General features: G+C 41.2%; 1 protein-coding gene across 1 annotated transcript in view; it reads left to right on the top strand.

The window, feature by feature from the left end:
- The first annotated feature begins 236 nt into the window (after nt 1-236).
- Nucleotides 237-27,741, top strand: part of Lekr1 (leucine, glutamate and lysine rich 1) — a 130,051-nt gene continuing 102,546 nt past the window's right edge. The window contains exons 1-3 of the mRNA XM_057757128.1: nt 237-269; nt 3,222-3,299; nt 15,939-16,153. Coding sequence (XP_057613111.1) covers nt 3,252-3,299; nt 15,939-16,153 — 263 coding nt within the window. The 5' untranslated portion in view covers nt 237-269; nt 3,222-3,251. The remainder of the gene's footprint in view (nt 270-3,221; nt 3,300-15,938; nt 16,154-27,741) is intronic.

The following is a 27,741-nucleotide window of genomic DNA, read 5'->3' as shown; positions in this document are numbered from 1 at the left end:
CCTCGGCCGCCTGCTGTCCCCGCGAGCTCCACAGCCCCATTCCAGCCTGTCACAGGACGGTCGCGTCAATCCGCCCTCTTCCCCGACCCCCGCCACCCGCGCCAGCTTCCGCCTCGCGCGCGTCTCGGCGGCTAGTGATGCAAAACTCCGCTTCCGCGTCGGCGGCGGCGTGGGCAGTGACGTCACCGCGCCCTGACGTCAGACCGACGCAGCGCGGTCGCCCGGGAGACCGGGGAAGCCGTTTCACACCCTGAGGAGTCCCGGGCTAGGTGAGGGTCACGCCTTCCTCATCTTGAGGAGAACAAGGCCTGCCAGGACGCAGTTCCGGCGCGGAGGCTAGCGGCGCGGGACGGCGGGGGCGGCGGGGGCGGTGGAGGACGGCGGGGGCGGCGGGGGCGGCGTGGGTAGCGGGGTGGTGAAGGTGGGGGTGGCGGGCCTCTGGGCCAGGCCTGGGGCAAGTGCGGTCTGGCCAGTCGGTTAATTTCCAGACTCGGGACTTGACCTCCCGCTCTCCTACCCCTGACCTGCCCTCCTGTGATTCACGTCCCCGGAATGGTACTTGAGGAAGGGCCTGGAAACAGAACCCGAGTTTAATGACCGGGCGTGACTTTGGTGTAAGAATCGGAAATGAACCACCAGGGACGTTCCTACTTTTAAAAACACACGTCTTTCTCGTGACCTGCGTGTCGCAGAGAAGGTTGGGAAACACCCACGTAGGTGCAGCCACGTACCACCGTATTTTTGCCAAGGGCAGTTTACACATGTGTAATGCAGAAGACCAAAGGAACTTGTTTGGTAAAACAGTCAAAATAACAGATGGGCAAATTAAAAATTCCAAGTTTTATCTTGCCAAAAAGCAACCCCCACCCCACAAAAAAACAAACAAACAAAAACCTGAATTATCTTTAAATTCTTCCTCTGTTCTTTGGGCTTTTCTTAAAGGTTTAGAAGCCATTTCCTTAAAATATAGGCATAACAAAAAAATCAACATTAAAGAAAATAGTGTCTCTGTCATCATCTTGGGAATTTCGGTGTCTACCTCCTACTTAGACATGCGCTGCTTAGCAGAAAAGCAACTAGCAACTCCAGTTTACAAGGATTTTACAATAACATACTATATAGCAAACAGTGTTAAAGACCTCTTTGTATGAGAACAAATTACCAATGCTCTTCGGACGAATGCAATGAATGTATATTGGCTGTATGAAAACAATGGGATCCCTAAACTATTCTAGGGATATTTTCTGCGATGTGTTTCAAAGTCAAGTTAAATACTCATTCAGTTTTTCCCCCACCACTGATGTTTTGGAGGGCCCTATAGTTTACCAGGGTGCTATTTTTAATTTTTTTTTCATAGGCTGCAGCCTACCACTTCTAATGGTATAGTAATAGGTTGGTGTAGAGTCACAGTGAAGACACTCGATAAAATATATTCCTCTGGTATTTGAATTTATATTGTTATTTAGATCCATGCTCGCTAATACTTTTGTAAATGGTACTTTTAAAGGAGATTTAGTGGGTAATTTGAGGGGAAAAATATTCCTAGTGGACCTGAAGATATGATCATTTCCATTAACTAATGATGACTGAGGATAATGAGCCTTCTGGTTTCATGCCATGTGACTGTGACAGAATGGCAAACATCAGATTATGTACTTGGTCACTTGGACCCATGTTGACATAATTTACTCCCATGGTTGACCTCAGCTAACATGACCAAACATACACATTGTCTTGTGTTTTTGTTGTCTGTGGGAAGACAGCTCATTAGTTGTTGGTCTTAAACAGCAGCTTATCAAAATGAGGGTTATTTGGGCCAATACAGAGTTAAGGAAACTCTCTTCCACCAATGGTTGAGTAATTTGCAATAAAAACACCAGTATTATTTTTTTGTTTGTTTTGTTTTTTGAGACAGGGTTTCTCTGCAGCTTTGGAGCCTGTCCTGGAACTAGCTCTTGAAGACCAGGCTGGCCTCAAACTCGCAGAGATCCGCCTACCTCTGCCTCCCAAGTGCTGGGATTAAAGGGAACATCACCACCGCCTGGCTAATACCAGTATTATTTTTGACTTCACTCTCCTGCACTGACCTAAGGCAAAGAACCTTAGGGAGCCTTTTCTAACTTCCCATCCCCACCTAAAGGATAACTCAGTATCCTTTCTTGATTCTGACATTACCCCCGTTTATCAGTCATGGGCTTTCGACCTTCATCCTGTCACGGAGTCTCTCTGTCCCTTGAATCTGCTGCACCACTCCACACAACCATCCTGGCCTCGGCCTCTTCTGCTCTTGTGTATATATGTTTATGTTTGGTGTGCATACATGTTTATGTATGTGTGGACCAGGTGTCTTCACTCTCCACCTTATGGGGGTCTCCCACCTGAATTCCAAACTGGTCCATTCAGTGAGTCTAGCTACCCAGCTTGTTTCTAGACTCCCTTCTCTGCCTCCCAAGGCTGGTATTTCAGGTAGACTTCTAGCCCTGCATTTGTGGGTACTGGGATCACACTTGTGTGGCAAGGACTTTACTCATTATGCCATCTCCCTGGCCCCTTTACTCTTTCCACGGATAGATTTATCTTCCACTCATGAAATTGGATGGGGTATTCTTTGTCCAGTTTGGGAAAAATTTGAAAGAAGAAAATGCCTCTGTTGCCCGTGTTTTCATGAAAGTAATAAGAGTTTTATACTGAATTAGAAGATGAAAATCTGTTAAAATTTAAATTCTAGATAAATTTACATAGCTATCCATTTTGGCTACAATTGGCCATGTGGTCTTTGATGCTTTGATGGCTTTTCTGCTCAGTGGCTATATATCCTAGCTTAGTAACTATATCTTTTGTGTTTGATAACTTAAAGAAGCCTTGATGGCACATTTCTTTCTATAGCTTTCAGATAAAACGTTATTTTAGAATACTGAAATAGGTCTGTTTAAAATCTTAGAGTTACTCTGTTGCAAAACAAATAATTAATAAACCACTATTATTTTTGTTATTACTTTATAACTTTCTGAAAAATAGAAAAGATGTGCTAGTAATTTCTGTAATTTCCTGTGTGGCTTAAGGACTAACTGTGGAAACTTGTACCTTCTGCCGTGGAACCAGTGAAACAAACATCTGTTAAATTACTTATTGCCAGCTCATCTCCAGATATTAGGAATCTTTAAATCACTTGAGTTTTCCTGTCATTGTTGGATTCTGACCGTTGCCATCCATGTTTGTAGCCTGTTTTCCTGCAGTACGTCGGGGGAATCATGGATCGTCACATTCCCATGCACGCGTTACCGGAAGAAATCCAAAAGGTATGACTTTGCATCATAAGCATCTAACATTAAGAGTGTTTTAGCTGTTAGATCATTCTAAAGTATAGGGGAGTGAATTTGGAAAACGACAGAATTGGTGATTAATTCGTGATGGGAGAAGGAATAACCACACTGTAGACGTCCCTGCAAAGACGATGTAAGAAGACAGATGTGCAATTCCACTGTGGCATTTAACTGCTGGTTTTACAGTCCTAGTGAAGTCAAAGCCCAGAAATGGCCATGTTTCTAACCTTTTGTGATACTTGTACATAATGCATTTCCCCTAAATTAATTCTCAATGTTCACTGTATGCCAGCTGCTGCTTTGTTTTGTCTTAAACAAAATTTAATTGTGTAGCCTTGGCTGGTTTGGAACTCACTACATAGACCACGCAGGCCTGGAATTCACAGAGATCTGCCTTCAAAGGCAGATCTGAGTGCTGGGATTAAAGGTGAGCACCACCACACTGATGTTTAGATATGATTTTGATCAGTTACCGATTGGTTTTGTCCTTTGCAGATGGAAATTGTGGGTAGGCAAGGGAAAGCTTTCTCAGGATTTATCCCTCGGCAGTTTTGGGTGCTGGTAGCAGGGCAGCAGGAACAAAAGCAGGTAGCTCTGGGCAGTATCCTCCTCTCAGGAGGCCTTGAGTGGCAGCAGCTTTGGCTTCGGAAGTGTGAGAGTTCCTGTACAAGCGTGGAGTAGCAGGACCCTTTACAGGTATTTCCCTCTTGTGTGGACCTAGGTAGCTGGGATTCCTACGACCTAAGGTCTGGGAACTATTGAAGACACCTGGCCCTAAAGACAATTCTGAGCCTCTTTTATAACCAGGGCCTGCAATTCTCCGATCCCTCACAGGCTTCCATTCTGAGCCTCTTCTATAACCAGGGCCTGCAATTCTCTGGTCCCTCACAGGCTTCCATTCTGAACCTCTTCTATAACCAGGGCCTGCAATTCTCTGATCCCTCACAGGCTTCCATTCTGAACCTCTTCTATAACCAGGGCCTGCAATTCTCTGGTCCCTCACAGGCTTCCATTCTGAACCTCTTCTATAACCAGGGCCTGCAATTCTCTGATCCCTCACAGGCTTCCATTCTGAACCTCTTCTATAACCAGGGCCTGCAATTCTCTGGTCCCTCACAGGCTTCCATTCTGAGCCTCTTCTATAACCAGGACCTGCAATTCTCTGATCCCTCACAGGCTTCCATTCTGAACCTCTTCTATAACCAGGGCCTGCAATTCTCTGGTCCCTCACAGGCTTCCATTCTGAACCTCTTCTATAACCAGGGCCTGCAATTCTCTGATCCCTCACAGGCTTCCATTCTGAACCTCTTCTATAACCAGGGCCTGCAATTCTCCGGTCCCTCACAGGCTTCCATTCTTCAGCTCCAGCTCCTGTCTTCTCAGTGCTCCCACCGTTCCTCTCGTTCTTGCCCTGGCTTAGGTGTTCAGTGGCTTCTTGTTGTTATGGCCGCTGTTAAGTTGCCACGGCCCATGTGGGAGGCAGTCGCTGCCCATCTCTTGCTGCTGTTGTGGTCACAGCTCAGCTCAGTGGCTCCAGCTCTTTTGCAGCTGCCACTCTGCTGCTTTTCCAGCTTGGACTGTTGACCCCTAGCTGTGCGTCAGCTCTGCAGAGCGTCAGCTGTTCAGCAGATGGCTGCCCTGCTGCTTCTGGCTGCTCAGCCATGACCGCCGCGGCTGATCCATTGACGCTGCTCTTGTTCCCAGCTCAGCCTGTGCTACCAAATGTGGGCGAGGAGACACCACTGGGAAGAAGCCATTTCTTGTGCCCAGTGCTGCAAAATGAGGGAGGAAGCACAGAAGGGTGTCTCCTGTCCAACTTCCCAAGTGAGCACACAGCCAATTTATATAGCCAGAGAAAAGGTGTTTGCTGGAACCACAGCCAGCCTCCCCTGCAGACAAGACAATGTCCCCTTTGTGCCTCTCTGTAACAGTCACTCTGCTAGGCCCGCATGGAAAGCACTCCCCGTCTCTGGCCTAGGTAGAAATAGTAGCAGAGTCATCTAGAGCTTTCTTAGGGCACGATAGCAGAAACTGATACAAATGGTTTGCAACAGTTTTGGCTGTGCCTGCATCTTCAGGAGCCAGAGCAGGCATCTGTGATGATTGTGTCATTTGTTCAGGACCTCTCCGAAGTGTTCAGAATGGCAGATGCTGGCCTAGAATAGTCCAGCTGGCTATCTAGCCAACAGCCCTTTTAACTCAAGGCAGCCAGGGCAGCATGGGAAAGCCCAGCAGCTGCATCTAGAGAATCAAATGGCCACACCCCAACATCTCTGCTTATTTATAAGGAAACATGAGTTTTTAAATAACTTACCATTTATACTGGTAGTGATCCTGATTGTACTTTAATAGTAATATTCAATGCCTGTATAACACCCCAAGGAGAGGTAAATTTCCCCGTTTGTCTCAGTTTCACATTTTAAAAAGTGTGTGTATAAATCATAGCACATGGAGGTCAGAGGCTGACTTGTGGGAGTTGGGTATCTTCTGTCATGTGGGTCCTGATGATCAAACTTGGGTTGTCAAGCTTGGCAATGAGTATCTTTATTTGCTGACGTAGCTTACCAGCTTTGATTTCCTGTTTAAAATTCATGAAGTCTAGCTAACAAATAATTCTTGGTTTTTATCCGACCCTTATCACTATTACTTTACATCTGTTCTCAGGCAAAGGCATTTCTTCTGTAATTAGTTTTACAATCCATACATTGTTAATATAATAATTAAAAAAACACCTCTTCAAAAACTATTGACATGAATTGTGGGTTACAACCTTATGCTTTAGCTGTACCTATTGATACAGACAGCTTTTTTTTAGCAAATCTAGCACCAACTCTCCCACCCTTATCCTACTAAGAATCGAATGTAGGACCTCAAGCATGTCTGCAATACCCCCAGCTTACAGTCAGCTCTTCATTAACTAGTAATTTGTCACTCTCATTGAAAACCATGCCCAGATGCAGATTGGCTTTTGCGTGTTTGTGCTGCTGTGGATGGCCTGTTAACATTAATTACAGCATCGATTGGACCTGCTGCTCTTCTTGCTGCCCACCTTCCCTATTTATGGAAACTTTAAAGGAAGTGCAGTTACCAGAAGAGATCCTTTCAATCACTGCATGTGATTCTCTTTACCTGTGAAGTTAACTGTTAGATGCTAAGCACATATGATGCTCAGTTATGCTGCTACTTCAGAAATGGTGCTCCCATGGGTTTGAACAAATGCAATATCTACTCACTTGAACTGTGTTCCTTGCATGAAATAGCTTGAGTGAGAGATGAAAAGAAACTGTAAAACAAAAAAAAACCTAAAAGCAAAAGCTCATATTTCAGATCCTAATCTCTTGTCAGAAAGAATGAAGACACAGTAGAAAGGAATACAGTAGAAAGAAAATCTACAAGACAGTGTTATAATCTAAGTCCCGTGTAAGACAGTGCCCAGGAGGCCAGAGAGGTGGTTCAGCAGGGATCGGCACCTACTGCTGAGCTTGATGATCTCTGGGACCCATGATGGAAAGAGCAGATTCCTGCAGGTTGTCCTTGTGAGAGTGGAGAGTTGACGACTGGAATCCCTGGATGCTGGAGATCATCAAGGTGGAGTCTTGTGTAGAAGATGTGGACCTGGAGTTGTTCCTGAAAGCTGAGTATTTCTATAGACTTAGAGTGGTGGGGTGCTCTTGTCATGTTTGAGGTAAAGTATGGTAGGTACTATCATGTCAATGTAGAGAAGAGGGGACAGCAGGAGAGGCTCAGCTGTCTAAGCCAAGGACAAGTATACTAGTTATAACCTTGTCCTGCCCAGTGTTTGGAAGGTAAAGTATAGCTTTGTGCTTTTTTCAAGACCTAAGTTAGATATACTTATGTAAATAATATTTTTATACCCATTAATGTCACGTGCTTTTCTGGTGGTTTGACTATAAATGTATGTGGACATCCCCCAAAATCTTCAAAAGTAAGCTTTTCTTTTCCAAAACTTTCCCCTTAAGTGTTATCTACATTATCCATATTTATTTAATTACCTAATGATCAGGCAGTATTCTATATTGCCAGTTTGCATGTATCACTCTATACAGAATCATGTTAAAGATATAAATATGCATATTAGGCATCCCTGGTCTGAAATGCAAAATGCTTCAAGAGCTGGAAATTGTCAAGTGCTTATATTATCTTACAAATGTAAATTTTACATTATGAATTTCTGTTTCATGCATGCACTTACTGAGATGTTGTATCATATTTAGGCTAGGTATTTAACACAGGTAAGGCATGAGTGGAACTTGTATGTAGACTTGGGTCTTAGTTCAGAGATCTCATTTTATATGTGCATACGATCCACAGTCTGAGAAAATACATAATTTGAGCCACTTGTGTTCATAAGCACTTCAGTTAAGGATAATTATCATATATAGTTTGTAGTGATAATAGTAATAATTGAAATCAGAATCAATTCATTCTTATGATGGAGAAAAGGGGACTTTTTCATAATGGCCTAGAAAATGTGCTTCACTTTTCCTTTCTTTTTCTTTAGAGGAGAAAAGACTTGAGGTGGATGAATCAGTGTGCAGTGACAGAGATGTCTTTCAAAGCTCCCCTCCCCGGTCTTTCTTGTCTCTTAACTTTTTTGTATTACTTTATACGCTGGTTCTTCTTCCTAAAGAAGCCCCTGCTGTGTTTTCTTTATTTTCTTTTTCTGTGTATAGGCAAGGAGGGCTAGTGCAGAAACCAGAGAGGAGAGGAGAGAGAGCCTTTCTTCTTTCTCTCTGTACTTCTGCTGTGATATGATAATGGACGTTCAGTGCCTTAGGATGAGAACATGGCTGTGCTTCGCTGTGCCATTAATAGCAAAATGAGCAGTACTGGGGAAAGGACACTTGGAGGGAATGAAAAGGAGGTGAGAGAGATGGCTCTCAGCGGAAAGGATGGAGAAGAATGAAGATGCTGATAAGCCGAAGTTGGAGTCTATTGCCTGCTTTTGTTGGTCTCCTCTCAGGGATTCCTAAGGAAGGAGGAATAAGATAATCTTTGACTTTCATTTCCAGGTTCCTTTTTATCGTAGTTTCTGGCCGAGCACAGAGCACTTCTCAGACTTCCATCTCCGTAAGTGACAGAAAGTGTACGAGAGGCCCATGGGGCATGTATGTCACATGTGTCTTTTTCTGGACTCTAAGTCTTTTTTCTGCATGCATTCCACACCATCCCTGAATCTCTTCTTCCCCTGGGCTGAGGTGATTCCTACCTGTCTCTGACCTCAGGTAGTCAGTAGTGTTGCTAGAAGCTTCATCCACTATCCTTTAGTAGACTGCAGTAATTTCTGTATTTTTTTATTTTTTTTTTATTTTTTTTATTTTTTTGGTTTTTCAAGACAGGGTTTCTCTATAACTTTGGAGCCTGTCCTGGAACTAGCTCTTGTAAACCAGGCTGGCCTCAAACTCACAGAGATCCATCTGCCTGCCTCTGCCTCCCAAGTGCTGGGATTAAAGGTGTGTGCCACCACCGCCTGGCTCATTTCTGCGTTCTTTTTTACTCTTACAGTTTAAATTGAAAACGGCACTTAGGGATCAGTAAAGTAATAATGTATATCTCCTCCTCTTGTGTCGACTCATTTTATAGACTTACTGTGTCCTCTTGTTAGAAAAAAATAAATTCCCCCCCCCCTTTTTTTTTGCTAGGGGATATAAGTAAGTCAAAAGCAACAGAGTAAAATTAGTTCACAAACCTAATCCCTTGTTTTTAAAATGGTGGCAAAAATGAAGCTGTTACAAGGTTTTAGACCTCCTTCAGGAGGTCTTTATTATCACAAGACATAAAGCAAAGAGATGAGGGTTGTTTATCTGGCAGAGCAAAAGTGGCCGGTGCAGGGTGCAGAGCTGGCGAGGGCTGGAGAGCAGGCTGTTCTTTCAGGGTAGCAGTCCTTTCCCCGGCACTGACAGCTCATCTTGTCCTGTTTCAGCAAAGCAATTTTAGTACTTTGGAACTTTGAAATTTATTCAGAATAACAGTTTTATATTTCCAAGCACAGGTTGTCATTGCCAGAGAAAATAAACTTAATTTTCAGGTCATTTTGGGCCACTGCAGCTAGGTTCAAATTTTGTACTGAGTTAGAGCAGAGAATAAAAGAAAGTGGTCTTAGTAGCATCTAGGAAAGTAGTGTGTGTGTGTGTGTGTGTGTGTGTGTGTGTGTGTGTGTGTGGTGTTTTAAAGCTCTTGTAGTTTTGACACCTTATGACGAAAGCTGTATAATTTATGGAAACACTATTTACTTAATGCTGTAATCCAAAGTAATTCATTAGTAAAACTATTTTAAAAATATTCTATCTTGAAAAAAATCTTCATTTTTCTATTTGTGGTAAAAAAAAAATTCTTTAGCTGACTGGCTAAAGAAGGTTATAGAGTTTTCTAATAGAGAAGTATTGGAGGAAAAAGGCTTTGCCGCCATGTATAGGTAGTGTTATTCTTTTTCAAAGATATAAGGGGGGGGGAGAGAAGGCTGGTCCCACAAGGCGGTGGGTGACCCGAGGCCTCAGTGAGTCCCCTGTGAGTCCCCTTGGCAGGTGAGAGACAGACAGATACACCATGCAGAGAGAGTTTGGATATAGAGTTTATTTAGTGGGTTATGGAGGGGAAAGTGAAGGGGGAAAGGGGAGAAAGGGGATGAAGAGAGAAAGACAGAGAGAGGGAGGGTAGAGAGAGGGAGACAAAGCAGTTACCTCTTCAGAAGAGAGACAAAAAGAGGCTGGAGGAGGTGGGAGATCCATTTGCCTCTATGGAAGGGGAGGGTTGGAGGTGGGCGGGGCTTGTCTCAAATTGACCTGGTACCCAGCAGGTAGTTATAATGTGCATGTGTAATTTTTACAGCATGAGTCCAATATATTTATTTATTTATTGCTCAACAAAATGTCTTTATATTGAGCTAGCATTTTAATTTGATTTAATTAGATTTATTTATTTTTATTATTTTAAAATTATAGTTATATGCAATTTTAAGAAGTATTATGGAGCCATTTCATGGGGTAACATTTGGCAGACTAAAGTATGATATCATAACCAGGAGATTAACAGTTGATGCAATCAAAATTAGAGCTGTGATTCCTCACATTGCACTTTAAAAACTATATTCACCTTAACTTTCCCATTTTCCTTTCCTCCTTCCACGCTATGATTACTGATAACTATTGATTTGACCATCAACAATTTTGTTATTTCAAGAATGCTACATAAATAGAAATCACATACTTTACAACATTTTGAATATTATTATTTTTAGGCATTATTTCAGAATTTATTTCAGGTAGTTGTATCAAGAGTTTCTCATTTTTAATTTTTAATTTGTTTATTTTGTTTTGTTTGTTTGTTTTTGAGACAGGATTTCTCTTTATAGTCCTAGCTGTCTTGGACCTTGCTCTGTAGACCAGGCTGATGAGGAAGTCACTTGTTCCCTAGTGCTGGGATTAAAAGTGTGCATCACCATTACTCAACAAATTTCTGCAGTTTTATTACTGGATAATAATCTATGCTGTGAACGCACCAGTTCATTTGGTCACTCTCCTGTTGAACTGTGTATGTAGTGTTCCCAGTTTTTGGCTAACACATATAAGGCATTTACATGAACACATGGTTTTGTTTTTGCAATATAAATCCAAGGTTGTATGGTAGCTTGTTGTAAAGAGATGATAAGTTGTTTCTCGGGGGGTGTATGCCATTTCCTACTCTTACCTGCAGTACCCACTTATCTAGTGCTCTCCTTTCCCACAGCTTTAGCAGCACTGGAGAAGTCAGCAGGTGTAGTGATCCCACTGGGGTTTTAATCTGTTTTTGATTTAGTAATTTAGAACATCATGTGCTTATTTGGTATTTGATTAGCATTAGTTGTCAGTTTAGTAGAATGTATAATTACATGGGAGGAGGACTTCTGAGCATGCTCGAAAGGCATTATCTTGATTACAGTTGAGGCTGGAAGACCTGCCCGCTGTGGGTGGTACCATCCCCTTGCTAGAATCCTGGACTGTCTAGAGAAGGAGAGCTGCCCAGCAGGCTGTGCTCAACACTGTGCTTCCTGGTGGGGACCAGCAGCTTCAGGCCTCTGCCTCGTTAGTGTGCCTGCCTTGATGCATTGCACCTTTGAACTGTGAGCCAGAGGAACTCTTCTCCTGTAAGTGCTTTTCTCGGAGTATTTTATCATGGCAACAGAAAAAGAAATTACCAGTATCTGTGAATTCTTTTAGGTCAAATGTTTCTTCATGTTCTTTCCTTATCTTCTAATTGTTCTTTGTAAATTGTTGAAATTGTTGAGTTTCCAGAAATTTTTTTCTTTCTCTTAGTATTTTTTTTTTTTTTTTTTTTGAGACAAGGTTTCCTTGGGTAGCCCTGTCTGTCCTGGAACTAGCTTTGTAGAGGCTGGCCTCAGTTAAAGGCATGAGCTACCACTGCCCGGTGAGTTCAGAATTCTATAATTTAACTACTGACCATGTATGTGGTCATGTGTATGTATATTGTCTCCTGATGTATAGCTTGTGTTTTTAATTATTTTCACAGGTTTTTTTTTTTTTAAAGCAAAGGTGTTTAATTCTGTTGAAGGTCAGGTTGTCAAGATTTTCATTTATAGGTTGTGGTGGTTTGGATAGGAATGGTCCCTTAATGCACTTGAATGATTGGCCCTTAGCACGTGGTACTATTAGGAGGTTTGACCTTGTTGAAGTAAATGTGTCACTGTGGAGGAGGCAGACTTTGAAGTCTCCTATATGTTCAAGCCATGCCCGCCCAATGGCACAGTGTCTCCCTGATGCCTGTTGCCTGCAAAATATAGAGCTCTCAGCTCCTTCTCCAGCACCACATCTGCCTGCATGCTACCATGCTTCTGCCATGATGATAATGGACTAAACCTCTGAACTATAAGCCAGCTCCAATTAAATGTTTTCCTTTATAAGACTTGCCATGGTCATGGTGTCTTTTCACAGCAATAAAAACCTTAGACAGAACTGATCACAAACACAGTTTCGTTTCTTCACTCTAGTATGTGTGCCTTTTATTTCGTTCTTCCCCCTTACTGGTCTGCTAGTCCTTCCAGCATTGTATTGAATAAGGGCAATGAGAATGGATGTCTTTGTTTTCTTCCAATTTAAGGTAAGCGCTCAGGCTTTTTGTATTAAGTATAATGAAGCTGTGGGTTCCTTTTATAGCTGTTATATAAAATTAGCTCTAAAGTTGACTTAATAAAGAGGAATAATCTGATGGACTTAGGAAATGTCCAGCTGATTTGTCTAGCTAGTGGTTGCAAAGGTTCACTGTTTTATCTCCAAATTATTTTCTGCCAGTTTTGGCTGAAACTTACTAATCACTCATTGTTTTAGGTAAAGGCATTAGCTTTAACAATAACATCTAGTTTATTTATCGTGCGTATGTGTGCTTGCACTTGCTATGGCAGGTGTGCACGTGGAGGTCAGAGGGCAGTTCCAGGAGCTGGCTCTCCCCGTCTGCCATGTGAGTGCTGGGAGCCACACTCAGATCTTGATGCTCTGCAGCAGGCACCTGGGAAACCATTTTTACATGCGAAATATCCTGAAAGTGTTAACGCTTTATATTGTCATTCTTACCTTTGTCTAAAGCTTGTTTCTTTTTCTTATATAAGCAAAAACAAAAAAGGGCAGTAGATGTGTGGTAGATTTAAAAAAAGAAAAAGGAGGCCAAGCTTTGGAGCCTCAGTGGGCAGCAGGAGGCTGTTAGATGATTTTTGTAGTTAAGTATGCTCAGGAATGCTGACAAAGGTTTGAAGTCTAATTTAATTTTTAAAAGTTGTCATGATTTTTATACTCAGTAACTATATTGTTAAGAGTCCAAACACTGCATTTAAGAAGTTTGTTTATAATGTATTTTTAAGTGGGTCCGCATTTGTTCTATATATTCCTCTTGTTAATGCTTTCTCCAGCAGCAGAGGCAGGAACTTCCTGTTAACGACGGCCCTGTTGTCAGGAATGGCAGCATGTTATTATGTTACTCTGAGAACGAAACTATAGAACACTGAGTTGGAAGAAGGAAGCACAAATTATAATTCACAACAAACAGATAACTTTTACTTGCTTCATTTGGGTCCATAATTACAGTATTTCATAACTTCTCAAGCTTCAGAAAATGTCCCAGGCAATTAGTCCATCAGACACGAAGAATTTGAAAATGGTTATATCCTTTCTGTTACAGTTTTGCTTGTAGAAAACTGTTGATAGTTGAACAGTGCTGAAGAGTCGTATGCCATGTTTGTGTTAGAGATAACTCAAGGATTGAGGTTATGCTGGCCAAACCTGGAGACCATTTTTTTGGCCCTATTATTTTATTGTTTTGTTTCCATATCACGATAACTATTGTGTTTTCTTTGATGAACATTTAGAAAACCTCTAAAATGCATTGCTTATTTTAGTTTTCATCCCTTGATTGTTAGGATGAATGTATCTGTTTTAATACCTGTCAATGTGAAGTTTATATAGTCTGTTTCCTACATCCAGCTGCAAGTCTACTTTAACTGCCAAGGATTCTCTTTAGAATAAGGACAGGACTCTTTCCAGGAGTAGGAAAAAGACTGACTGAAGGGACGAAGTTTAGGGATAAAAGGCCATAGAGTACACAATAGACTCTTCCAGCTGACGAGAGAAGGGACTCTTAGGAAACACCATCTGTTCGAATGAGTTCAGGTTTCTTGACATGGATAGACGAGCTTCCCAAGGGCTGGCAGTATTCTGAATGGGGTTGGGGAGTCACTCTTGTTATCTTGAAGCCTGCTAGAAAGGATAATATGCAAATGCTGTTCCGTGTATGAAATGCTGCTGAATGACAAGTAAGTCTCATTTTAATTCCAGACAAGACTTTAGAGTAATTTATTAAAGTATGGCTTATAAGGGTTAGTTAGTTTTTGTGAGACAGGTTTATAGTGTATAGCCCTAGCTCACTGTGTAAACCAGGCTGGGTTGAACTGTTGGAAATCCACCACTTGTGCCTCCTAGAGTGCTGGATTAAAGGCCTGCACTGCCATACCCGAACTAAGGGCACGTGAGTGAGGGCTATAACCCTTGGACTAATTTTACACTTATTAAGAGAGCATATGAGCCTTGCTATTTCATTTAAAATTTTTCTTTATTGTACTTATTTCATGTGTATGTATGGCACATATATAGTTGTCAGAGAACAATTTACAGGAGCTGGTTCTTGTGCTATAACATAGTGACAGGGACACTTTCTGCATCCTCATGCTATAACATAGTTACAGGGACACTTTCTTCATCCTTGTGCCATAGCATAGTTACATAGACACTTTCTACTATCTCAAGGAGGTTGCATTAGGAAGAAACACTTTAACCAGAAGACCAGATGTGGTGTGTTGCCTGTATTCCCAGTATTGGAGACAATAAGGTAGAAGGTAGTGGGTTGGAGGCCATTTTGGGCTAGTTATTAATTTTCAACCTATGATGAGACAGTTTTTTTTTAAAGAGTCCTTATTGAGTAATCTAAGAATTGATTTTATTTTGGTGCCCTGGAGCTCTCTTACCTTTATGAAAAACAAATCAAACATAGGCCACCCAAGGACTATTTATTCTTAGGACAGATAAAAAAGTAGGGTCCTTTTCCTGGCTTGCTTTTTCACTGTCCTTGTATTGACCAGAACTTCACACACACTTTATTTGAAGAACACAAGAACTCATATACCCATGGTAGATAAATATGATATGGTGCATAAATATGTAAGTATTGGTTCTTCAAAAGACTTGGATTTAATTTTAACATCCTCTCCTTTTATTTGGCTTTGAAACTTCAGGACTCTCAGTTTTTATCTATGAAATAAGTATAACAAAGAAGAGAATAAGTTTAAAATGAATTTTCTATTGTAACTTTGGACAGAATGTTAAATTCTATAAAAAATCCTAAAATATTGAAGTCGAGTAAGAGAATAGAGTTCATGGGGTTCAGTGCCCATCATTTTATAATGAATAGAATAAAATCTTTGTAAGTCAGAGACTTCTGGAGCAGTGTTTTGAACCTTTCCAATGCTGTGAGCCTTTAATACAGTTCTTCCATGTTGTGGTGATCCCGCCCATAGCATTATTGCTAGTTCATAAGTGTAATTTTGGTACTGTTATGAATTGTATTGTAAATATCTGAATGAATAGGTCATTCGACCCCAAAGGGTTCATGACCCACAGGTTGCGAACCACTGATCTAAAGGGTCGTAGTGTAGTTGGCTGCTAAAGGCCATGGGTTCTTTCAGACATGATAGAAAACTCATCTCAGAACTAAAGCTGTAAGGATTTTTTTTTTTTTTTTAGCATTTTTAGTTTTGTTTTGTAAAAGATATTTGAAGAGCAAATATTTCTTACTGATACCACAGAGAAATCATTTCTTTGAGAAAATCTTTTCTCTTACCAAGATTCATGTTGGTTTTAGAAATTTTATCCAGATGTAGGCAGTGTCATGATGACTATTCCAGCAGCATAGCAGGCTATGTATTTACTTTGTCTCACCAGCATGGTTGATACATAGCAGGTTTGTCTCACCAGCATGGTTGCATAACATCTTTGGTTGAGCTTTATTTTTCATAATTAAAAACATAACATTTCAATAAATATATGCTCTGTTTCCTAGATGTCTCCTGAAGAAACAGTTTGTAAATACTGTGGCGTCAGCTACCTAATTCTTCATGAATTTAAGGCTATGGAAGAGAAACTGAAAGCAGTGGAAGAAGAAATGAAATTTTATCAAGGAAGTGTAGAGCGAGAAAAGAGACTTCAGGAAAAGCTGCAGTCTCTTAGCCAGGAGTTTGACAAGTACAAAACTGACAGTGAATCCAAAAACAAAAGGTTGGAATATGCTTTCTGTCTCTTATTTAGTCTGAAAGAAAATAGATTTGGGTGGCCGGGTGGTACATGCTTGTATTGCCCGCTGTCGGGAAGCTGAGGGAGGAGTCGTGAGCTCCAGGCCAACTGTATATTTTCCTGTATCCTTTACTGCGCCTTTCTTTACTTTTGTTATAAGTAGATTCTGTTATATTTGTAGCTTGGTATTTTTAATAGATATTTAAAAATAAATAATATATGAAGTGTGTTCTGTGACTTCGTCACTTAATTGTATGTACTGAAAATCATTGCCCATTGATGCATACAGATCCATCTTGCTTTTTACTATGTCTATGTTTTTCTGAGGGATATATAATAATTTACTTGACTTTTCTCTTTTCAATATTTATACTATTTCTATTTATTTTTATCGGTACTATTTATATTTATATTCCTTTGAACATGTTTTTCTATAAGATAAATTTTCAGAAACAAAAATACCAAAAGTATATTTCAATGTAAAATGTTGATGTTTATTAAAACAAAATTAAACCTTTGAGAAGACATGATTAATTAAGTTTGACCATGTACTTAGCAACTGGCCATCCTTACACTTTTTAAAATATCAGTATTCTTTCTTTATTCTTATGAATGAAAAAAGTGCTACGCCCTGGTATTTAGTTTAAGTTTCTTTTTGTTAATGAAGGTGAACAGTTTTTCACATGCACATTGATTAACTGCACACATAAATTGTCCAGGTTTCTATTGGATTATTAGTTTACATGAATCTTGTTTGTTTTGAGGCAGGGTCTCATGTAGTAAAGAAAAGTTGAATTTCTGATCTTCCTCTTCTTCCCAGTGCGGGCATGTGTCACAGACCCTTCTTAAAGCTAGCCCTTTCTTAGTTCAATCCCAGATTGAGCCTACTACTCAAGATCATTATTAGTAGAACCTCAATTTTCTCTCAAAACATTCCAAACTGAACTATAAACATGAGGTCATCTTATTCCTAGTAAGTTATCTCAGTAGAGAACTTACTACTCAGCATGCTTTCAGTTAATAAATCTTGTCTTAATAGCATTAGGAACGACCCACAGTGGGCTGGTCCCTCACACATCCATCATTAATTAAGAATATTCCCTACAGACCTGTTTATAGTCCAATCTTATGGAGGCATTTTTTTTCAATTAAGTTTTACCCTTTCTAGACATATCTAATTGTGTCAAGTTTGTGAAACCTGACCAGCACAGTTAGTATTTTCTAAATCTATTTTTAATTATGTCAGAATTACTAAGAATGAAACAGGCTTTATCGTTCCGTGTGTTGTCACAGGACCTAGTCCAGTGGTGTGCTCATGTTATTTACCAATTGTTCGATGGATTGTATCATATTATAGCTATATTATTAAAGCATGAAATGAATCATGAAGCCAAGATTTTCATACTGCATTTCATTTTTATTTTATCACTGTATGTAACTTAGAAGTGTTTATATACCTACTGGAAGGTACTCAAGCTCATGCATTATATTTTGTACTTTAAATGATTTCTATCAAGAAAAAAGAAATATAAGCAATATATCTCTTGCTGTCACCCCTGTTTTCTATTAACACTAAATGTGTGTATGTCTACAGATGGCTCTCTGCCGTGAATTGCATCATTTGCACTGGTTTTAATATGCCTCCTGGCTCTTCATATTCTGTTCTCAGCATGCAGCCTTACTTATGCTGAATCCTGTAATATTTGTATTCAGATAAATGCTTAGAGTGCTGCCTAGGAAAAGTGTTTCTTGACTTGCTTCTTCTTGGATCCAGGTGAATGTTAATGACATTGGAAGATGTCACTTGGCTATAACTCAACATTGAATAATAATAATTTCCTGGAATTTATATTGCATTTCTTTATTAATGGGCATACATTTTGTCACCTGTATGTGATTGCTCATCGATTTTGTCATTGTCTGTCCTCCAAAGAGGAGGGATGTATTTTACCTGCAGCCAGACAGGAGGCGTCTTGTAGAATTACTGTTCTATTTGGAAAGGATCAAAAATGCGCAGAGAATGGAAACAGAGAAAATTATTCATTGAAACTTCCCTAGCATAAATTGTTGACAAGATATAGCAAGAAGGCAGGAAGAAGGATTGTACATATTTAAGTATGGGTTTAGCTCTTATAATCAAAAGCAAAAAAGGAAATAAAAGTTCACTTTGTAATGATTATATACTTTTGTTTAATCTATACTTATATAGGTAATCTTAAGACTTAGGGACTTTTGTGTTAAAAACAGACTTGTACATGAGATAAAAGTTAATAGAAGTCATATTTATTTTCATAGGGAATTTTTCTTTCAGGCGGGTTTCATACATTATATTTTGATCTGTTTTTTCCTTCTCCCAATTGCTGCCTCCAGAGACTATCCCAGCCTTTTACCTACACAACTGTATATTCTATTAATTTCATTAGAAACAAATGAAACCAAGAAGCATATACAAAACACAGAAATGAAAATCAAAACAAGCAAAAGACAAGCACAACAACAAAAAACCCAAGCAAGCAAAATGAGATAAAAAGTCTACAAAATACCACTGAGTTTGTTTTGTCTTGTCCAGCTACTCCTGGGCGTGGGGCCTGACCTGAAGTGTGGTTAATGTACCCAATGAGAAACATTTGGAGAAAACTGATTTTCCCTTTGCCAGCAGATATCAGTTGCAGATAGTTTCTCTCAGTGCTAGGACCCTGTCAAGCTGGAACCTGTGTAGGCCCTTGCATGTGCTGCCATAGTCTCCATGATCATATGTGCATTGACTCAGTCCCGTTGTGTCTGGCAGACACTGTTAGCTTGGAGTCATCCATCACCTCTGGCTCTTAGAATCTTTCACCCTCCTTCTGCATAGACCGCTGAGCCTTGAGAGGAGGGGTTTGATGAAGCCATCCCATTTTGACTGAGTGCCCCAAAGCCTCTTTCTGCACAGTAGCCAGTTGCGAGTCTCTGTGTTAGTCCCTATTTATTGTAAGAAGAAGCTTCTCTTATGATTACTGAGCAAGGCACTGACATGTGGGTGTTTTAGTCTGCCATTTGTCATCCTATCGCTGTTCCTTTAGTAGGATAATTGACCATGTTTTCTCCTAGGCCCATGACCTATCTAGTCTCAGGTTCTTGGCCACTTCCGCAGTGTCAGGAATGAATTCTCATGTAGTAAGCCTCAAATTCAATTAAAAATGGTTGGTTACTCCTTTAACATTTGTGCACTATTGTACCAGCCTATCATGTAGGCAGGCCACTGTTGTAATTACATTGATAATTCAATTCACTTTTGCTTCTGGTAGCCATGAAGGCTAATCAGTACAAGTGAAGTTTCTAGTTAGACACCAGCTCTATTTCTCTGTGTTTAATAACATGTAAGTCTTGTCTTCCATATTAGGGCCTCACTAGCAGGTTGTGGAGAGCAATCAATAACCTTGGCAATAGCCTATGATGTTTTCACTTTGGGGGAGATTTTCATGGAACACCTTTGGCCAACAACTCAAGATTATGTAACATATTCCTGGACTGGAGTTTTATCTGGTGACATGAGATGTCTAGTTGGGGTATTGTTTAGAGTATTATTTGGACTCCATTTAGGTTCCTTTTGTATATGTGTATATTTTAGGACGTTTCTGTAGTAGCATGTTTATGTCCACGCAAAAGGCCATTAGTGTTGGTCATCCTTCCCCATATTTCCTTTACTAACCTTTCCAACCTCATCTCCATCTAGTTCTCCCACTCTAGTTCCCCACTGTAATAATATACTGTATTTCCTTCCATTGGAGAGCCTACCCTCTGTGCTACAATGGCTGTCTACCGACAGGAAGTCCAAGAATCCAGTAGTTGTTCAGTCCACGAGACTGGATGTCCCAACGGGTCTTCAGAATCTGCCAGAATCCTGAAGAAGTAGGCTCTAATGCCAGTGAGAACAAGAGTAAGCAGGCAGAGAACAAGAGTGTCTTTTTTTCATGCCTTTTATATAGACTGCTAAAAGAAGACCCTGATTACAGGTGGAGCTTCCTGCCTCAAAAGATGTAAGAATCCCTCGCAGGTGTGCCCAGGAGTGGTATAGCTTGATCTCGAGGTAGATGAGTTCCCAGCTTCCTGAGGAACCACAGCTGACTTTAGTACTGGCTGTACAAGTTTGCAATGGGTTAGTGTTCCCTTATTCCTACATCCTTACCAGCATGAGCTGTTGTTTTATTGATCGTATCCATACTGATTGGTGTAAGATGAAATCTCAAAAGTAGTTTTGATTTTCATTTCTCTGATGGCTAAGATCTTAAAAAACATCTTTGATGTTTCTCAGCCATTTGTGTTTTGTCTTTTAAGAACTCTCTACTTCGTCTATATCCCACTTTTAATTGGGCTATTTTCTTGATGTTCAGTGTTTTTTGTTTTTTTTTTTTAGTTCTTGATATAGTTTAGATACTAATCCTCTATTGGATGTATAATTGGTAAGGATCTTTTCTTCTGTAGACTGTCACTTTGTTGGAATGATGATGTCCTTTGCCATATAGAAGCTTTTAAGTTTCATAAAGTCCCATTTTTTTGTTGTTGTTGTTGATCTTAGTGCCTGTGCTAATGGTGTTCTGTTCAGGGGTTCTTCCCCTTCCTCTATTCTCTTTATTTGTAAGTTTGATCTTTTCAGAATTTCCCAGATTTTCTGATTTTGTTTTGAACCTCGATTTTTTTTTTTTTTTTAAGATTTAACGTTTTCTTTGACAGAGCTATCCGTTTCTTCTACCTTCTCATCAAAACATAGGGAATATTTTTAATACATGTTATATTAATATAATAGATTTTTTCTTTTATGAAACACGACTTCATATTTAAAAGCACTGTCAACTCTTTTACATGTTTTATGTAACCATCAGAACAGTGTTTTGAATCCTTAATCTTCCACTGACAGATATTTGAATGATTAACTAAGACATTCTAAATTACATATTGATAAAAGCACCCCTATATTTGAGGGTGAACAAACAGTAACCCATATAATCATAAGCTTTAATTCCACAATTGATCTAATTTAGTCATTTTTATTTTAAAACTTCAAATCATTTAAAATGTGACAATTATTGTGTTGAGATCGTGGCACTAATAGGATCTTCCTGCGCATGCTATTTAAACAAAATTCTGAAGAAATATAAATTAACTCATTTGAAAATAATAGCTATTTTTCTAATTTTTTTTCCAAATGATGCTTAAACCTTTGAACAAGGTTTGAACTAAAGGCAGTTGTTTTATCTGTAATTTGTGGCTAGTATTTGCTTGAAATCATGGTACAAGTCCTGGGTGTGGCGTACACCTTTAATCCCAGTCCTTGGGCAGCAGAGGCTGGTGGATCTCTGTAAGATTGATGCCAACCATGTCACAGAAGTAAGATCATGTCACAGAAAGGAAGAGGAAAAAACATGGCATACGGAACAATATACATCAGGGAATGCAAAGAATGTCTTTTTTAGTTTGGAATTCTGCTTAACTTATGCTTTCAGTAATTTTTTTGCCATGTTTAAAGAAACTATATGAATGGGTATGGTTGTGTAAGAGATGTTTAAAAAGGAACAGGGTTCGGGAAAGTTTGGGGTCATAGGTAGGGATATGCCAGCATTTCTTTTAAAAATATGTAATTGGAAGATGCTGTAGTATAAGATCAGTCTTATTAGCAAAATTCCTTTAAGCTGCAAGCTCAGCCTCTCCTAGAGTTGTTCACCACAAGGGCTAATATTAAACTCATAAAATTTCCTCATTGAGTCGCATGTCTGTCGTTAGGTTTTCCTTCACCTTTTCTTAGTAAGTTTGCTTTTGCAAAATAAATAGCTTTATGAAGTGAAATTAATGGCTTTTTTCTTTCATTATGCTTTGAAGAAGCAGAGGGAGAAATGGAATGTGTATACTGAAATGCCTGGTTAGAGTCGGCCAGCAGGTGTGGAGGGCTGCTGGCGCGGGAGAGCGCGGACTGGACATGCCCAGTCTGCTGCTGAGTGGGGAGAGAGCAGACTGGACATGCCGAGTCCACTGTCCCTGGGGAGAGTGGACAGGACATGCCCAGGCTGCTGCTATGTGGGGAGAGTGGACTGGACATGCCCAGTCTGCTGCTGTGTGGGGAGAGAGCAAACTTGACATGCCCAGTCTGCTGCTATGTGGGGAGAGTGGACTGGACATGCCCAGTCTGCTGCTGTGTAGGGAGAGTGGACTGGACATGCCCAATCTGCTGCTGTGTGGGGAGAGTGGACTGGACATGCCCAGTCTGCTGCTATTGTTTGTGTTTTCTGTTGTTAATGTTTGTCTTCTCTTTCCCTGGCCTTTTGCATTTAGAGCATCTTTGTTTTTCAAGCTGTTTGTTAAAAGCAGCATTTTCATGGCATGTTTACCAATATCATTCTTGCCTGTCATCTTCCTGCAGTGTTCTCAGATCTTTGTAGCATCACACTTGAAACAGGAGCTTGTGTTCATGTGTCTGAACCACAGAAAAAGGAGAGAGAGCATATTGTTCATGTCATAGAAAAATCAACTAAATGGTCTAAAGCCTTTACTTTCTAAAGCAGAAAGTTTATTTTCCTATACATGTAGATAGAACCTTAGACTTCTTTGTTAGGTGTCCTGTTTTCTTTGGCTGAATGTTTTATTTCTCATTTTAGCTAGGAGACAGGTTAGAGTTCTGTCCATTTCAGGCCAGAGAGATGGTTCAGTGACGAAGATCATTTACTGTTCTGACAAAGGATCTGGGCCAGGTTCCTAGCACTCGTGTGTTCACTGTTCGTTCGCTGTGAAGAGACACCAGGACCAAGGCAGCTTGTGAAGGAGAGCATTTAGTTGGGGACTTGCTTACAGTGTCAGAGTGTTTGTCCGCGATCATCATGGGCATGGGACGAGTATGGTTTACAGTGTCAGAGTGTTCATCTGCGGTCATCTTGGGCAGTGGGCGGGTCTGGTGCTGAAGCGGTAACTGATCCACAGGCAGCAGGCAGAGACGAGACAGGCAGGCACATAGACAGACAGGGCCGGTGAGGGATACTGAAGCCTCAAAGCCCACACTCAGCAGCGTATCTCCTCCAACAAGACCACACCTCTCAATCCTTCCACACAGTCCATCAGCCAGGAACCAAAATACACAGCCCATGGAGCGCATTCTCATTCAAACCACCACAAACACTAAGTGGCTCACAAATGACTATAACTCCATTTCCAGGGGCACTAATGTTCTGTCCTCTCAGGGTGCTGAAACCTATAAACTCACATAAGCACAACATGCCAATAAATAAATAAATACTTTTTAAGAATGAGTGTCTAGAAAGTTGTCTGTTGACTCGAAACTCAGATTGTTACTGCATTAGAAAGCAGCTGCTCGGTCCAGGATGGTGGCGGACACCTTTAACCCCATCACTTGGGAGGCAGAGGCAGGTAGATTTCTGATTTCCATGTTAGTCCAATCTACAATTCCCAGCCACCTAAGGTTGCACAGTGAGACCTTGCTTAAAAGGTTTAAAAGAAAATAAAGAGCAGGGGCTGGAGAGATGGCTCAGTGGTTATGAGCATTCCCTGCCAATCCAGAGAACCTGGGTTCATTCCCCAACATCCAGAACTGTCTGCATTTCCAGCCTCCAGGGTTTGCTCTCCTTTCTGACCTCCTTAGACACCAGTCAAGCATGTGACACACACATATATACATGGAGTCGAAACACTCATTTGATAAATATTTTGAAAATCCCTGGTTGTTGGTTTCCCTGCCAATGCAATAAGCCAGATGCAACCAAATTAATAAAACCAGGTTTCAATAAGCAGGGCAAAGGAACTCCTGGGTGACTCTCAAAAAGGCAGGAGAGAGGCCACGTGGCAGATCTGGTGGCCGGGTCTTAAATAGACTGTAGGTGTGGTCCTGAGAGCTTCAGGGAAGGAACTGACCCTTGGTGGGCTTCTGAGGGGCAGGGTCCAAAATGGGAGGAGTGAGACCAGAGCAGGATTCCTAACATCATTCACAAAAAGTGAAATTATTTTTGAGGCTGCAGAGATGGCTCAGTGGTTAAGAGCACTGGCTGCTCTTCCAGAGGTCCTGAGTTCAATTCCCAGCACCCACATGGTGACTCACAACCATCTGTAATGAGATCTGGTGCCCTCTTCTGACATGCAGGCATGCATGCAGGCAGAACACTATATACATAATAAATTAATCTAAAAAAAACCCAGTGATTTCCTATGGCGCCTAATTATAATATTGTCCTGTATTTCACACTAGTGTGGGAGAGAAGACAACAAGGATTATCCTGAAAGCCTGTTTTGTCCCCCATAACTATACTCATGCTTTATTAGTTGCAGTGGGAAAACAAAGCAAAAGAACAAAACCAAGCCCTTTCGGCCTCCTGCTTCCCTCTCAGTTCCTTCCTTTCTGACTTCTCAGATCTGAGATCAGATTGGAAGCAAAGGGGGATGAGAGAGATCATCTGTGGTCTGGCAAGCTTCGGGGTCCCAGGAGAAGAGGCTGAAGACAGACTCACTGGGGTTGATTCTGAAAACACCCTCTGACCCCGGAAACAAACGTTCTTTAGAGACCTTTCCCTCTGAGAACCTCTGAGCTTTGCGGTGGGATTTTAAACCATTTTGGGAATTTGTTCAGCTTTCTTGTATGCTCAAACCATGGATAGTATTTGGCTGCTGGTCACTTCTGTTTTGCTACGATACTGTTTCTTCCTCCTCGGATTATGTCAGTTCCCATTGGCATTAATTTAATTAAGTTGGGAATCGAAGTACAGACTATAAAGTGATATGCAAGGCAGTATCAAAATGAGAGCAAAGTACCATCCAGCCACACAGCAGGAACAGGATAAAGTCAGGCTGCCTGCGCTCAAATTCCACTTCAGTCATTTGCTGGCTGGGCGGTCGTGTTCCTTTACCTCCCTACCGAGCCCTTCTGCCTCCCACCCTGCACCTGTCAGTTGGGCCCCTGTAAAGACACCTAGTCAGAATGCTACAGTGTTTAAAGTGGCAGTTTACGTAATTCGCGGAGCATAGTGCCTGGGACTTAGAAAATGTTCAATAGTTGTACCTTTTTTGTTATTTTATATCATTATCAGGGCCTTTTTAGTTGTAGAAAACTGATTTTCAAAGATTTGGTTTCAAAAACCAAGGGTGTAGCTCAGCTGTGTGTTAACACGTACAGAGCTCTGGTTTGTTACCGAGTGCTTTGTGAAAGTGGGTGTGTGTTAAAGAAATTTCTTCCCGGGGGAGAAGTCAGCAATGTCTATCCCATCTCCTAAGGTCCCAACAAAAATGCTGCCGAGTTCACTCTGGGAAACCTGTGAGTTTGTTTGTTTGTTTGTTTGTTTGTTTCCTTACCAATAGATGAGGGGTTACTTACAGGAATGTGGATGCCCCTCACTGCAGCAGGCCAAACCTGGAAAGCCTTTATTCAGCAGTGAGGAGGACTCCCCATAGCTGCACAGGTGGAACCCCTCCAGCCTTACCTGGCTTACATACTCTTAGCTCTTCCCAGAGGCCACATGCAAACAAGGCAGCGTTGTGCACTGCAGGTGCTAGGGAGTAGGCTGCTGCTCAGGGTAGAGTCTGGTGGTCCTCCCACCCCTCCATCAGGGGTGTAGAGTCAGTGAGCCAGCTGGGGTAGTCCTCCAAAAGCCCTGGACACCCCACAGTGGAGACAGTCAGCACAGAAACATGCAACTGCCGTCCTAACACTCAGACAGTGGGATAAGGAAGACCACACAGTTCAATGTCATCTTCACCTACGTAGTAAGTTCAGTCTGGGCGGTGGGAGACCTTAGCGCGAGTACAAGGGCAGAAAGATCAGCGAAGTATCAGCACATCCATCACGTGCTGAACTAACATTTCTTAGCGTGCCGACATGAAGGGGAGTGGAATTTGAGAAGCCACAGCTCAGTTAACTCCTCCAGTACTGCATAACCTTTCAACTCTGATGTTTCCCCAAAGCCATCTAGATCAACATTTGACTAAATGATAGGCTATTGTATAAATCAGTTCTCGTTCAAGTCCATATAAGTCATAAAATCCAGACAACAAAGTACCAAGTGATTTACTAGTTCCTGGATTTGCTTTAATTAGCTCCTAAATCTAGTGTTATCCCTTTAGTTACTTCTAACATACTTTACATTATTTTTTCTGACATCGATGAGCAGAAATGGCTTTAATGTTTCCATCACAAACCATGCATGCAAACTTCATCCTGACTTTTGTTTCTGTTGTCTGTCCTTCCCCGTCAGTGCATCTGCAGTCAGACGTGTGAGGTGGCCTTGTATGTATCAGGCAGTTCTGAGGTCTTTCTGCCCTATTGGTTGAGAATGGTCTGCCTTATGCAGATGGATTTACTTTAGTCTATAAGCTCCCAATAATGACACAAAAACTTCTTATTAGTCATGGAAGCTCAGCCTATAGATTAGGCTTGTTCCTAACTAGCTCTTATAACTTAAGTTAACCAATTTACATTAACCTATGTACTACCACATGGTTTATGGCTGTGCGGTTACCTGTCTGGCACAGCATGCTAACTAACTCTAGGGTGTAGAGGAGACTGTTCCTGAGAGGGTGTACAGGAGACTGTTCCTGAGAGGGTGTGTAGGAGACTGTTCCTGACAGGGTGTGTAGGAGACTGTTCCTGAGAGGATGTAGAGGAGACTGTTCCTGAGAGGGTGAATAGGAGAGACTGTTCCTGAGAGGGTGTACAGGAGACTGTTCCTGAGAGGGTGTACAGGAGACTGTTCCTGAGAGGGTGTGTAGGAGACTGTTCCTGAGAGGATGTAGAGGAGACTGTTCCTGAGAGGGTGTGTAGGAGACTGTTCCTGAGAGGATGTAGAGGAGACTGTTCCTGAGAGGGTGAATAGGAGAGACTGTTCCTGAGAGGATGTAGAGGAGACTGTTCCTGAGAGGGTGTACAGGAGACTGTTCCTGAGAGGGTGTGTAGGAGACTGTTCCTGAGAGGATGTAGAGGAGACTGTTCCTGAGAGGGTGAATAGGAGAGACTGTTCCTGAGAGGATGAATAGGAGACTGTTCCTGAGAAGATGTAGAGGAGACTGTTCCTGACAGGGTGTGTAGCAGACAGCTTCTGAGAGGCTCTGTAGTGCTGATTATACCTTGGGCTATCAAAGGAGCTTTCCCTTTGATATTCTTGAGAGTATAAAAATATAAAGGTAATGATATGGTCTCTGACTTCAAGCAATGAGGAGGCCTTCCTGGGTGGGATTTTTTATTAATGGCTCTTGAAGTGCATGGCCTGGCTCTCTGCTGATATCTGAAGATCAGATGAATCAGACCCTGTGAAGTTGACAGTGTTATGATTAAGGGTTTGTAGAAACACTGCTTCTTAGCTCTCTTGATGTTTCTTTTGATTTGGTATTACTGCTCACTTACCGGGAAAATAAGAGTATTAAACTTTAACAAGATGGTGACAACAGAGTTTCAGGTATAGAAATGTCAGTCTCCTCTCAAAGGAAACTATAGTTGGTTTTGGGGTGGTGAACACACTCCAGATCGTCCAAGTTGGAGTACATTGGCTTTCTCAAGGAGTCTCCCACATCCAAAGCAGTGGGCTAAGGGTACACTTAGAGGTAAAAGTCAG

This window comes from Chionomys nivalis, chromosome 24 (assembly GCF_950005125.1).
Source record: "Chionomys nivalis chromosome 24, mChiNiv1.1, whole genome shotgun sequence".
NCBI classification, from domain to species: domain Eukaryota; kingdom Metazoa; phylum Chordata; class Mammalia; order Rodentia; family Cricetidae; genus Chionomys; species Chionomys nivalis.
The sequence above is the reverse complement of the archived record's forward strand: the minus strand, read 5'-3'. Positions and strand labels throughout refer to the sequence as shown.